The sequence below is a fragment of the Sprattus sprattus genome (genome assembly GCF_963457725.1).
Source record: "Sprattus sprattus genome assembly, chromosome: 3".
NCBI classification, from domain to species: Eukaryota; Metazoa; Chordata; class Actinopteri; order Clupeiformes; family Clupeidae; genus Sprattus; species Sprattus sprattus.
Window position 1 is genome coordinate 32,678,308 of NC_137922.1, and position 12,500 is coordinate 32,690,807.

The 12,500-nt window shown below is 39.9% G+C and overlaps 1 protein-coding gene across 1 annotated transcript in view; it reads left to right on the forward strand.

Moving 5' to 3' along the window:
* dnah3 (dynein axonemal heavy chain 3) overlaps nt 1–12,500 on the forward strand; it is a gene marked incomplete at both ends in the record, with an annotated part of 77,908 nt that overhangs the window by 34,552 nt on the left and 30,856 nt on the right. The window contains 6 exons of the mRNA XM_080835444.1: nt 8,338–8,354; nt 9,944–9,996; nt 10,327–10,419; nt 10,676–10,868; nt 10,968–11,025; nt 11,139–11,271. Of these exons, the coding sequence (XP_080691570.1) occupies nt 8,338–8,354; nt 9,944–9,996; nt 10,327–10,419; nt 10,676–10,868; nt 10,968–11,025; nt 11,139–11,271 (547 nt within the window). The remainder of the gene's footprint in view (nt 1–8,337; nt 8,355–9,943; nt 9,997–10,326; nt 10,420–10,675; nt 10,869–10,967; nt 11,026–11,138; nt 11,272–12,500) is intronic.

Consider the following 12,500-nt stretch of genomic DNA (forward strand, 5'->3'; position numbering starts at 1 on the left):
AAGTGCTTAGTCACCTAATGACAGTGCCGCTGCCGCACTCAGCCTGATATTATAGCTCACATCTCTTTCTCTCTCTCACTCCCAAGATGGCTCATTCTGGTGAACTCAATTTCTGCACACTCCTGAGGACCAGACACAGACTTCTACAAAAAGGAGGTTACCTGTCTGCTCGTGTTTTTTTTTTACTTCTTTTTTTTTTCTTGATTCATCTGCCTCTTTATCTGTCATTATCCTGTTCAGTTCAAAGAGATGCATGCTATACATGCATGACTGTTGTCCTCAAATACAAACCAAACAGGTTAAAGGGTATTACAGGGGGATAGATGGAGTTATTTTGTATAATATTTTCACTACTGCACTACTTTCAACTGCAGCAGCTGAAAATTTCAAAATAATGATAACTAGACAAGACATAACTAATACAAAAACGCCAGAGGCGGGGCCATCATGTGTTAATGATCTAGTAACTACTCTAAATACAAAATTAAGGACAGCACTTGACTCTGTAGCACCATTGAAACAAAAAAAGGTTTTAGCCAAACAAAAAGCTCCATGGAGAAATGAGCAAATGATTAAACTTAAGAGATCCTGCAGAAGGTCTGAGCGTATATGGAGAAAGACCAAGCTACAGGTCCACCTTGATATTTTTAAGGATCAACTCTCAGTTTTTAATAAAGCTATAAAAAATGCTAGGAAGGATCATTTCTCTAAGTTGATATCTATAAACTCTAACAATTCCAGAGTCCTCTTTTCAACAATAGATAGCCTTATAAACCCTGCACCCAAAGTAGATGATAGTCTTTTTCCACCTCCACATGTGAGGAATTTGAAGCATTTTTCAGAGATAAGATAACAAACATTAGAAATAATATTGCTCAAGAAATTCCAAATGTTTTGTTTTCCGATCCCCCTCCACCATGCTGTACCAGTATTAGCTTTTTTGCACTGACTGATATAGAAACGCTGAACAAAGTAGTGTCACAAATGAAGCCTTCTACATGCTCTCTTGATCCCATTCCCACCAAATTTTTTAAGACCATCTCTGACTCTGTGTCTAAGGACATTCTAGCCATTATTAACTGTTCCTTGCTTGCAGGTGTTTTCCCATCAGAACTTAAAACTGCCCTGGTGAGACCACTGTTGAAAAAAAAGCAGTTTAGACTCTTCTGCTCTAAACAATTATAGACCAATCTCAAACCTTCCTTTTCTTAGCAAAATCCTAGAAAAAATTGTCTTTAAACAGTTAAATATTTTCCTAGATGCAAATTGTGTCTTTGACACTTTTCAATCTGGTTTTCGATCCTATCATAGCACAGAAACGGCATTAGTCAAGGTTGTAAATGATCTCAGGATTAATGCTGACTCCAAAAAGCTATCTGTCCTGGCCCTTCTGGAGCTGGTCCAGTCCTAAACTGGTTTAGGACCTATCTAACAGGCAGGGAATACTTTGTTGCCCTCGGAGACCACAGCTCCAAAAACATTTCTATGACCTGTGGGGTCCCTCAAGGATCCATTTTAGGGCCCTTACTTTTCAGTCTTTACATGCTACCCCTTGGTAGTGTAATAAGGAGGCACAACATTGACTATCATAGTTACGCGGATGACACCCAGCTCTATATTTCTGTAACACCCAACAACTACAGCTCTATTGATTGCTTGGTAAATTGCATTTCTGATATAAATGTATGGATGTCACAAAACTTTCTCCAGCTCAACCAAGATAAAACAGAGGTATTAGTCATTGGTGAAAGAAATGAAAGAGATAAACTATCTGCACATTTAAAAACACTAGCACTTAACACCAAGCACCAAGCCAGAAACCTAGGTGTCATATTAGACTCAGATCTCAATTTTGAAACCCACATCAAAAATATAATTAAAACATCTTTTTATCACTTAAGAAACATTGCTAAGGTGCAACCGTTTCTCGCTCAGGCTGACACCGAAAGACTGATGCACGCGTTCATCACAAGCAGGCTAGACTACTGTAACTCTCTTTTGTCTGATCTACCAAAAAAAGCCATTAGTCAACTACAAACCATACAGAATGCAGCAGCGCGAGTCCTCACTAAAACAAGACGGAGAGCGCACATCACACCAGTATTAAAAACCCTGCACTGGTTACCTGTTAGTTCTAGAATAGATTTCAAGATTCTCCTACTAGTCTATAAATCACTCCATAGTCAAGCACCTGAATATACAGCTGCGGAAAAAATTAAGAGACCACTTCAAAATTATCAGTTTCTCTGGTTTTACTATTTATTGGTATGTGTTAAAGTAAAATGTACATTTTTGTTTTATTCTATAACCTAGCTTGTTTTCTTTGCATTATTCGAGATCTGAAGACACTGCATCTTTTTTGCTATTTTGACCAATTGTCATTTTTCTGCAAATAAATGATCTAAATGACAATATTTTTATTTGAAATTTGGTGGGAATGTTGCCAATAGGTTATAGAATAAAACAAAAATGTACATTTTACTTTAACACATGCCAATAAATAGTAAAACCAGAGAAACTGATAATTTTGAAGTGGTCTCTTAATTTTTTCCGCGGCTGTATAACAGACATGCTCTCAAGGTACACACCCAGTAGAACCCTGAGGTCCTCCGGCACTGATCTCCTAATAGTACCAAAAGCCAGGACTAAGAGACATGGGAGAGCAGCTTTTAGCTTCTATGCCCCCAGCCTTTGGAATACTCTGCCAGAATACCTAGAATGGCTGAAACGGTTGATATACACTCTAAAAAGTAATTCAGGGGACCTTTTACCACAACTTAATTAAATGCATGGTTTCAAGGTAAAAATTCTAATTTATCGATTTAGATCAACCTTTTAAGTTGCAAACATTATTTAAATGAGTTGTGTTGACTTAATAATGTTGGTAATTACATCAACTTAATATTATTTGTAATTCAAACTCAAATTTCTGCATTCATTGAATTAAAACTAAATTTAAGTTGTAGTAACTTAATGTAATTGGCTTGACAACTTAATTTTTCTCCACCTTGAGTTTAGGAGTTCTAGGCTCCTCCTCTACCCAGTTCAAATTCCTGGACAACTTCAGACAGTTAAGACTGTGTTAGAAGACCTGTAGGCAGAACAAAGTTCTATTACAAAGTGGTATAATATAAAGGTCATTTTCAAGGCAAGTTTAATTTAATTTACAATTAAACTCTACTTAATCATTCTTATCCACTGCTATGCTAAACTAAAGGGTTGGATGGCCGAAATTCACTGCTAAATATGACTAGCATTAGCTTTGTTTAGCTACAACATTCCATCAACTGTTAGCAAGTGTAGCCTAGCCTTTGGACTGTTGATATTTATGTGATAGAGATTAAAGTAGTAGAGGAAGAGGGTTTCTTTTTTTTTTGCATTGTAAATGATTTTCGATTTCGGTTACTATTGTGATACAGCCTAAAGTTTGCATTTTTCATGGTCTAAAAGGCTACATACATTAGTTTAGCATACGTTGGCCCATATCTTGGGCAAAATGGTCTGGGGCTGTAAAATGTGTACATTTGAAACCTCTACAAAAACAGGGTTGCTAAAACATTACAGGTTACGCCATGGTCATGGGCAACCTCTGCCATGTCTTTTCCCTTTGCATCGTTGCCTATGTATTTTAGCATTATTTGAAAATTGCACCTTTTTCTGTTAGTAACTGTGCTGTTTGAGTCTTGTTTTTGTATTCATGTTATGTGTTCATGTTCATCCTGGCTGTATATGTTTTTGACGTTTGCCTGTTCCTTGACCTGAGCCTGTTGGATTCCTTTTTTGGATACTTCTGCCATGAACTCTGTTTTGATTCTTGGATTTTTGACCTATGCCTGCCTGTTGACCACGAGACTGCCTTTTCCCTTTGCATCGTTGCCTATGAGTTTGATTAAAATCTTTGAAACTTGAGCTGTGATGTCTGCAAGTGGGTCCTTCACTGATGAGAGTTGTAAAAGTTTGCTAAATGTTAACAAATGTTTTACAAAATAATTTTTAAACTGGAGTTAAAAACACACATTTTACACGTTTGGCACTGTGGTTTTAAATACATAAAGGCCTATAACTTTGCTGTGATGGCATAACTGAGTATGCTGACTACTTTACTTAAGGCAATATTGCAAATGTATGTATTTATAATTTGTTGGGCAATTTACATTTGTGTTGTTGTTTTTTCAAGATTTATATATTGAGTGTTCAAGTACTCAACTGCAATTTAATATAGAAAAAGTTAATTGCCTAACAATTTTGTTCTTGAATTAAATCATTTCTTAAAAGCTACATGAACAAAAACATGAAAAAGCGAAAAACAAAATACTGAAAAAAAATCTAATTGGAGCAACTTAATTTTTAAACAGTTGCCAACTTAAAAACTTGTGTTCCTGATTATGGTAATTAAGTACATAACGCTTAAAAACTCCTTTTAAATAATGTGGAAAAACTTGTTGGAACAACTTAATTTTTTTGAGTTATCAACTTAAAAACTTTTGTTTATGCTAACAATTATTAAGTTAGTGGCACTTAAAAATTCCCTTGGTTGTAGAGGAAAAGCTAATTCCCCCAACTCAATTTAGATCTTTGGTTGAACTTAATTTCATTAGAAGTTGTCATAACTCAAAAAAGATTGATGCAAACGGTTGCGTTAATTTTCTGCGTTGAGCCAACGCATTTGTTTTTAGAGTGTATTTAAACATACACTCAAGACATACCTCTTTGATCTGGCATATCACTCACAGTAAAAATGTATTCATTTAACATATTTGAAACATTTATTTATTTACGAATCCGTGTCTCTTAACAAGTGTTTGTAACCCCCAATTAAGTACTGCTACATCAAATGTGTTTCCTGTTTGCCGAGTGGATGCATGTACGGCCCCGGCAAACAGAACACAATAGAAAACAAAATGCCCTGTTGTCATGTGATGCCCTGTTGTCATGTGATGCCCTGTTGTCATGTGATGCTCTGTTGTCATGTGATGCCCTGTTGACATGTGATGCCCTGTTGACATGTGATGCCCTGTTGACATGCGTTATGTGATGCCCTGATGTCATGTGATGCCCTGTTATCATGTAAAATGTATCTATTTTACATTTATGGAACGTTTACTTATTTATCTATCTATGTCTCTTTACAAGTATTTGTAACCCCCCCTTTATTTCCCTTCTTTCCTACTGTGAGGCGCATTGTGTTACCTTTGCGTATGAAATGCGCCGTACAAATAAAGTTTGATTTGATTTACTGCATTCAGATTTTCATCACTGCTGAAATGTATGTATACAGTGTAGTGTTTAACTAATTCTATTAAGGACGGTTATTTTCGGTACATGCCGTGCCTGGCTTTTGCCTAAACAAAGCCAATGGTGATAAAGTAGTCAAAAGGTTCATATTGATTAGGTTGCAGTCTGCCCCCACTACTCCATCCCTTTGCCTTCCTTGTCAATCTGCAGCTTCCAAGGAGAGGATCTGAGTAGTATAAGGAGGGTGCAATTTGTTGGGGGGGATTAAAAAAATGTATTTTGTATATTTTAGTTTGCATTACTGTAAATGTTAAACTGTTCAAAATGTAACCTTACAGGGCCTACAGTTAACTTGAAAATAATTAGGCCTAGTTATTGCTTGTTTTTTCATGGTTAAAAAAAACACAACTATAAGTATAGTATAAACACAGAGATATGAAAGTGGGAAATGGTGCAGTGAGTGAAAGAGAAATGCACAGTCACATTAAAAACCACTAAATGCAAATTGATATCGCTATCTACTATCTTTACTTTCAATGTTGAAAGTTTGTTTATCTTGATTTTTTTGTATCTGTTTGGACAGGGTTGCGCTGTAAACAGGCTTGATGTTTATTTAATGCCTGAGAATGTGAGCCTCCTCATTAAAGCAGAGTAATCAGCCGAACGAGAGAGATTAGGGCCTTGATAATAAGGCTTCATTTACCAAAGGTGTGTGTTTGTGTGTGTGTGTGTGTGTGTTTGTGTGTGTGTGTGTGTGTGTGTGTGTGTGTGTGTGTGTGTGTGTGTGTGTTTGTGTGTGTGTGTGTGTGTGTGTGTGTGTGTCCGGTGGTGCGTCCCATGACACTCACCACTCTTCTTCCTTTGGGTTTCCCTTTTAAAGTACTTTTCCACCCTTTCTCTGTCTCCCTTTTCCACCTTCTCTCTCTCTTTTTCTCACGTCTTTTCACTCCCTCCTCTTTGAGGTCCATTTTCCTCCCTCTGCCCTGTGGGGCCGTCTTTACTTTAATAATGCACACACACTCTGGAGGGACCATAATGATGAATGACTTTCCCTTCCTCCTCCTCCTCCTCCTCCTCCTCGTCCTCCCCCTCTCTCTCCCTCTCTCTCCCTCTCTCTCCCTCTCTCATCTTGGAAGTTATTTATGATGGCTCATAGTCAGGAGTCTCCAAACACACATAGACACCCACATTCAGCTCACAGGTCTAAAAGCGGCATTGTTTCTGTTATTATCTGATATCAGAGCAACTTTGGAAACGAGGCCAGAGGGTTTGCTGCAATAGGGGGGCTCTTATTCCAAAATGCCTTCCCCCTAGGTTCTGGCTAATTGGAAGAGGTGGACTCAAAAGAAAGACTTTTAATTTGAAGCCCAGGCTGCCCTGAGGCTTCCACTGACCAGTCATGCGTATGAACGATCACATTCATTCCTCACAGAGCCTGGTTTGGTCAGAGGCAGATGTGTAGAATGGGGTGAAGATTTGGGCTGGGGTTGGGGTTGAGTAATGACTTTGCAAAGACGCTAATGACCCCACACACCAAATTTGACTCTGAGCGATGACAAGGCACCCTTAAATACACATACACCCATGTGTCAAGTTAGACAACACCAAATGTATTTCACAAGTAAATCTTTTTTTGCAATTAGACGTCTCTATTTGTATGCTTATGTTCAGCCTCTCTAAAGTGCACATACTGTATGTCTTCACACTTTTACACACTTCATCCTTCTTCCAATTTGCTTCCTTATTTTCTTGACAGGTTTCTGAGAGATTTGGCAAATGTTTCCTCCTTGTGTTTCTTATAAAGAAATTGCTGTTTAACACAGTAAGGTGTCATCATCCACTTACAATAATGATTTGTAGGGCAGAATTTCATTACTTTATGTAAAACCTCATCAAATGTCATTAACGTGTGTGATTGGTTGTGTGTGCGTGGGTGTGTGTCTGTTTGGTTGTGTGTGTGTGTGTGTGTGTGTGTGTGTGTGTGTGTGTGTGTGTGTGTGTGTGTGTGTGTGTGTGTGTGTGTGTGTGTGTGTGTGTGTGTGTGTGTGTGTGTGAGTGAGTGAGTGAGTGAGTGTGTGTGTGTGTGAGTGTGTGTGTGTGTGTGTGTGTGTGTGTGTGTGTGTGTGTGTGCATGCATGCGTGCATGCGTGAGTGCGTGTGTGTGTGTGTCTGCCATTAGTGACCTGAAGTGCACCCTAGAGTCATTAGTAAGGATACCCTTAGGGAACAGAGAGAGGGAAAGAGAGAGAGAGGTAGAAGTGATGTGACACCGAGGCTTCAGCCATCACATTGATTTGATCAAGCCTTACCTACAGTACTCCGGACAGCAGCTCACGCAAACCACGGCATCAATGAAGCGGAAGATTTCTTGCTCTTTATATAAAGTGGTCAGATCAAGGAAGTCCTAGTCTTTCGGATTCAAACCCGAAAACTGCCTGTACTCTATTACCATGACAACCGTGTACAACGGTGCTACATTGAAATAAACTAACAATAACTAGAAATTAAGAATGAATGAATGTGTAACGATAAAACTGTGAGTCATGTTGCCACTGTATGCCCACAAAATCAGTCTGTATGTATTTTGTGCAAAGGCATAACAACATTGAACAGGACAAGTCGCACAACCATTAAGTTGAAACTTTTGGTAAACAGCCTATGTGACATGAACCGCTTAACTTCCAATCTCTAGCAAAAAAACATTTTGTTTGCTTTGAAATTTTGTAGAAGTAATTTCATTTTTTGTTTGTTTCTTTATATATGTGAAGAAAATAAGAATACAATTTAGCTCTCTCTCTCTCTCTCTCAGTGTGTGTGTGTGTGAGAAGTAAGCTTAGGTCGTGATGTGACAAAATGACAAATGAGGTAATCTCAATCAGAAAGCAGCTGCTTCTCCTGCGTGTCCTCTATGCAGACACAAGGTTACATCCTCCATGTTCACATGGGGCTAAATTACCTAACTCTCCCCTCTGTGCTAGTGTTTCAGTTGCAGGTACCCCAGTGGTAAGACCAGCTGACCTGTGACCTCTGTGCTAGTGTTTCAGTTGCAGTTACCCCAGTGGTAAGACCAGCTGACCTGTGACCTCTGTGCTTGTGTTTCAGTTGCAGGTACCCCAGTGGTAAGACCAGCTGACCTGTGACCTCTGTGCTTGTGTTTCAGTTGCAGGTACCCCAGTGGTTAGACCAGCTGATCTCTGACCTGTGACCTCTGTGCTAGTGTTTCAGTTGCAGGTACCCCAGTGGTTAGACCAGCTGACCCCAGGTTGCTTTGTGAATATTGCAGTATCATTCCCCTGTGAAAACACCTGTAAGATGTTCTTCTTTGGTATACTTAAATACCTGGCTCTATGCTTTTGAAGCTATGACAAATGCGAAAACAAATAATAATACTCTAAGTCACTGAGATTCTCTAGGGATCTATAACCAGCCACACAATTTTCACCAGTCAAAAAACCTACAAAGAGATTAGTCTCCTTACCTGACAGTCATTTTATTTGTGCAAGTCACACTGAAGGGAGTGGCAGATTCAGTATATACAGTCTTGGTTATGCAATCTAATGCAATTTATTTTACTAACACTTTTGGGAGTCCAGCCCGAAGCCATGACACCTTGCCATACAGTATCTTCACCCTGACATAATGGAACCTGTCTTACTTATTTAGTAGCTGGTAATACGTCAGCAACATATCATGTCATGCAGAGGTTAACGTCAAACTGATATACTGTAGTGTGTGGATATGATGTCATAACTGAACTCTCCAGAGGAAGGCAATACGATCCCAGCAGGTGTTCTTATAAAACTATGGCTAGAGCGCAGACCAGTGGCGATTTTCTTGTATTACACTTTCTGAACTCTGGCTTTTTTCGATTTATTTAGTTATTACCCTGCTCTCTTTCACAAACGTTACACTGCAAAATCGCACAAGGAGTTATTATCTTGTGATTTTAGTTCAGTATTCTAGGACAATGGCAACACACAAGAGGCTTTTTAATTGTGTAATTATTTGAGGAGAGGGGAATTCCTGCTGTTGGTGGTAACCACATGCCTACGGTTCATTTTATGGAAACTTTAACAAATCACCAGTGATATTTATAACGTGCTGAAAAACTATTGTATTTTTACTGAGATTAAATAATGTTTGAACTTCAGAAGACTTTATAGGCATATGTCAGTCACATTATACTGTGAATTTTGTATGACAAAGTAAATACTGACACTGAATTCTTTTGAACGCGCCCTGTGTCGCTAAGCGACACAAATACAGTCTCTATTAGCAACACAGTACCCGGATTTTGACAACACTGTAGTCTTTATGGCTCTCTGTACCTCAATGGCATACAGTAACATTAACTGAATGAGGTAACCTACTTCTGTGTCTAGTCGAACACACATCTGAAAGTGGCTTTGCAGCAGCTCTTAAATAATAAACAACATTTGCGATATCTATCCCCTTTGTGCGGCTGGCTTGCTGACGATGTTTTCTGAGGCAGTCAGGAACGTTTTTAGACTAAGTTACAGACTGGCAATGACAATACTCGAAACATTGACACCAGTGGTTCAAACGTCAATCAAAACGTAAAACTATTGTACTTTTATTTAGTTAGGGGCAAGACCAGCATTGTCATAGCAACTACTCCTTAGTTGTCCAGTAGGCTAGTTATGACAAGCTTCAGAGATGCCATAAATCAGAGTCTATGGGGGAAAAGAAACATTAGCAGCAGAACCTGTGTCACAATGGAAACAGTGTGACGAGCCTAAGGTAAGCAAACCATAACATTCTAAATGTTCTATAGAACGCATTTGTTTCTCGCAGTAACAAAACAAAACAGCATGAATAGAATGAGAAAGTAGAGTTTCTTTGTCAAACTAACTCGGACAGTTCTGTAGCATCTCTGCAGCCTCCGTCTGCGACCTTCAAAAATGGATCGCATTCAACAGGTAAAGATAGTTGTAAGAATTTAGAAAATTGTCTAAAAGCCTATTTCTGTCCGCGGGGAGTTCAGTGTGGACACCACAGTGCGTAGGGTAATCTACTTAAGGCTTAACGTTTAGCTACAGAAAGTTCAGGAAAACTTTGTGCTGTCCGTAGATGGAGGATGACTCTGTCCACAACATGAGTTTTGCGCGAGGACTTCCACCGCTTCCCCAGTCGTCCACCGATCAACCTTCGGAGCTTTATCAGGTGTGTGTATGTGTGTGTGAGTCTGTGTGTAAGAGAGAAAGAAATAGAGATAGAGACAGACAGACAGACAGACAGAGGTAGAGTGTGTGTGTGTGTGTGTTTAGGCAGGTTTTAGTTTTGATGTTGAATAAACTTGTTTTGAATTAAGTTTTGTGTTTTCGTCTGAGAGTCCCAGCATTTGTAGCATCATATCAAAGGTCAAAGTTCCTTGCTAAGATTAAAAGTCTTGAGTAGATCCATGTTGTCTCTCCTATAGATTGTGGAGCGGCACAGCCAGCACCCACCTCTGCTCCAGGCAAGCTCATGGACCCAGGCAGCCCCATTCAAGGAGCTGCGGCACCACCGCTCCCCCTCAGACTCCATCGCCAATAACTTCAGCCCCAGTGCACGCCACCTGCGCACCGCAAACCTCCTGCGCAGAGCACCAGGAGACTCGGCCGCCTCCTCTGGTATCCTTCCAGAGCTTCACATTCAAAACAAAATGTTAATAACATGAGCCCAATCAATCAGATCTGAATTCTGGTGGTCCTCCTTAGCGTCTCTCTCAGGTAGCACATCACCTTCTCCGACTGAAGGCAGAAAGAGACTCAGTACCCACAGCTCAAGGTATGAAGTGTAATATGTGCACAGATGCCTCGCAGATTCGAACCACAGCCAAGGTAACATGAACATGTAAATAGTGACTTTTGCCTCTCCTTACCAATCTGACTCTTTTGCAGGGGCCCCACACACAGCCAGCCCCCTGCCGCATACAGCCGGCCAATGACCCCTCAGGAGCAGCTGGACATCATGCACAACCAGGAGCAGAGGGAGGGGAGCAGCCAGACCGTACCCTCTGAGACAGACCTGGAGGTTTGACCTTCCCCTTTTTTTTACGTGTCGTCATTCATCTCTCTATCCATACTTTTCCTCTCATGTCTTTGACGTCTAATTTATTGAGCAGCAGTGCACTTGTGTGACTTATTGTGTGACTTATTGTGTGTGTGTGTGTGTGTGTGTGTGTGTGTGTGTGTGTGTGTGTGTGTGTGTGTGTGCAGTGGTTAAAGTGGGATTTGGTAGGTGGGGGTACTCTATTTTCCGGTGTGGTGGCGGCGGCGGGGGGGTATTTGGTGGATCTGGCGGCGGCCGTGGCAGGGGGTATTTGGTGGATCTGGTGGCGGCGGCGTTGAAATCACCCATTCCTATATTTTTTTAATCACAGTGATATAGGGAGGTCTAACCAAAGACCTAAACCAGGGATGGATCATGAGCCTTTGGGCCCCTATTTGGTTCCATGAGAAAATTTTGAATTTGGTAAATATATATATTTCCTGTATTCTGGTGCATTTTGGGGATGGCCAGCTGGAAATGAACAATTAGTGCTGAAATCTGTTCTGCATCAGGCCAAATCTTAGTCATTCTTACACAGTAATCACAGCGCAAATTACACAGTGCCTACTTAGTTCCATGGCCTGGACTGTCCACTCACACAGCCATTAATAAACAACACTGCAGACTTCAGTTATTACATTAAAAATATTTTACTGTTAAATGAATTATCAAAACATGACATAGCAACAATGCTTGGTAGACTTCTTAGACTATCAATTGCTTGATTTTAAAAGAAAATCTAAAAAGAATGACTGTTTAGGCACCATTTCCAGACAAATTCTTACCCTTGGAAATAATCAGTTATTTTTCGTTTACACCCTCTCTTATTTCGATCCTCCTCCATCTTTAAGAAGGAAATGATGAAGACATAACATTACCAATGTGTTTTCCAATTAGGAAACAAGTACCGGTACTCACATTTTTTTGTCTTTCTGACAAGCTGACGTGCTATCCAATAACCAACTAGTTGCAGTTAACCATTGTTAATGTTCGTCATTCTCAGTCAGGGCCAGAGTGATAGAAAACGAATAACTAAAAGCCTGGTTCTTTCTTTAAGTTGTGTTTGTTGCCCTATTTAAAATATAGACGTTAGACTTTTAGCTTACTACTTCACCTTGGACTCCAACATGCACTCGCTCTGACTGGAACAGTCTAAACACTTACCGCAAAGCGTCGCGCTCTCAACTGAACTGACAGGAAGGTTAACTGTT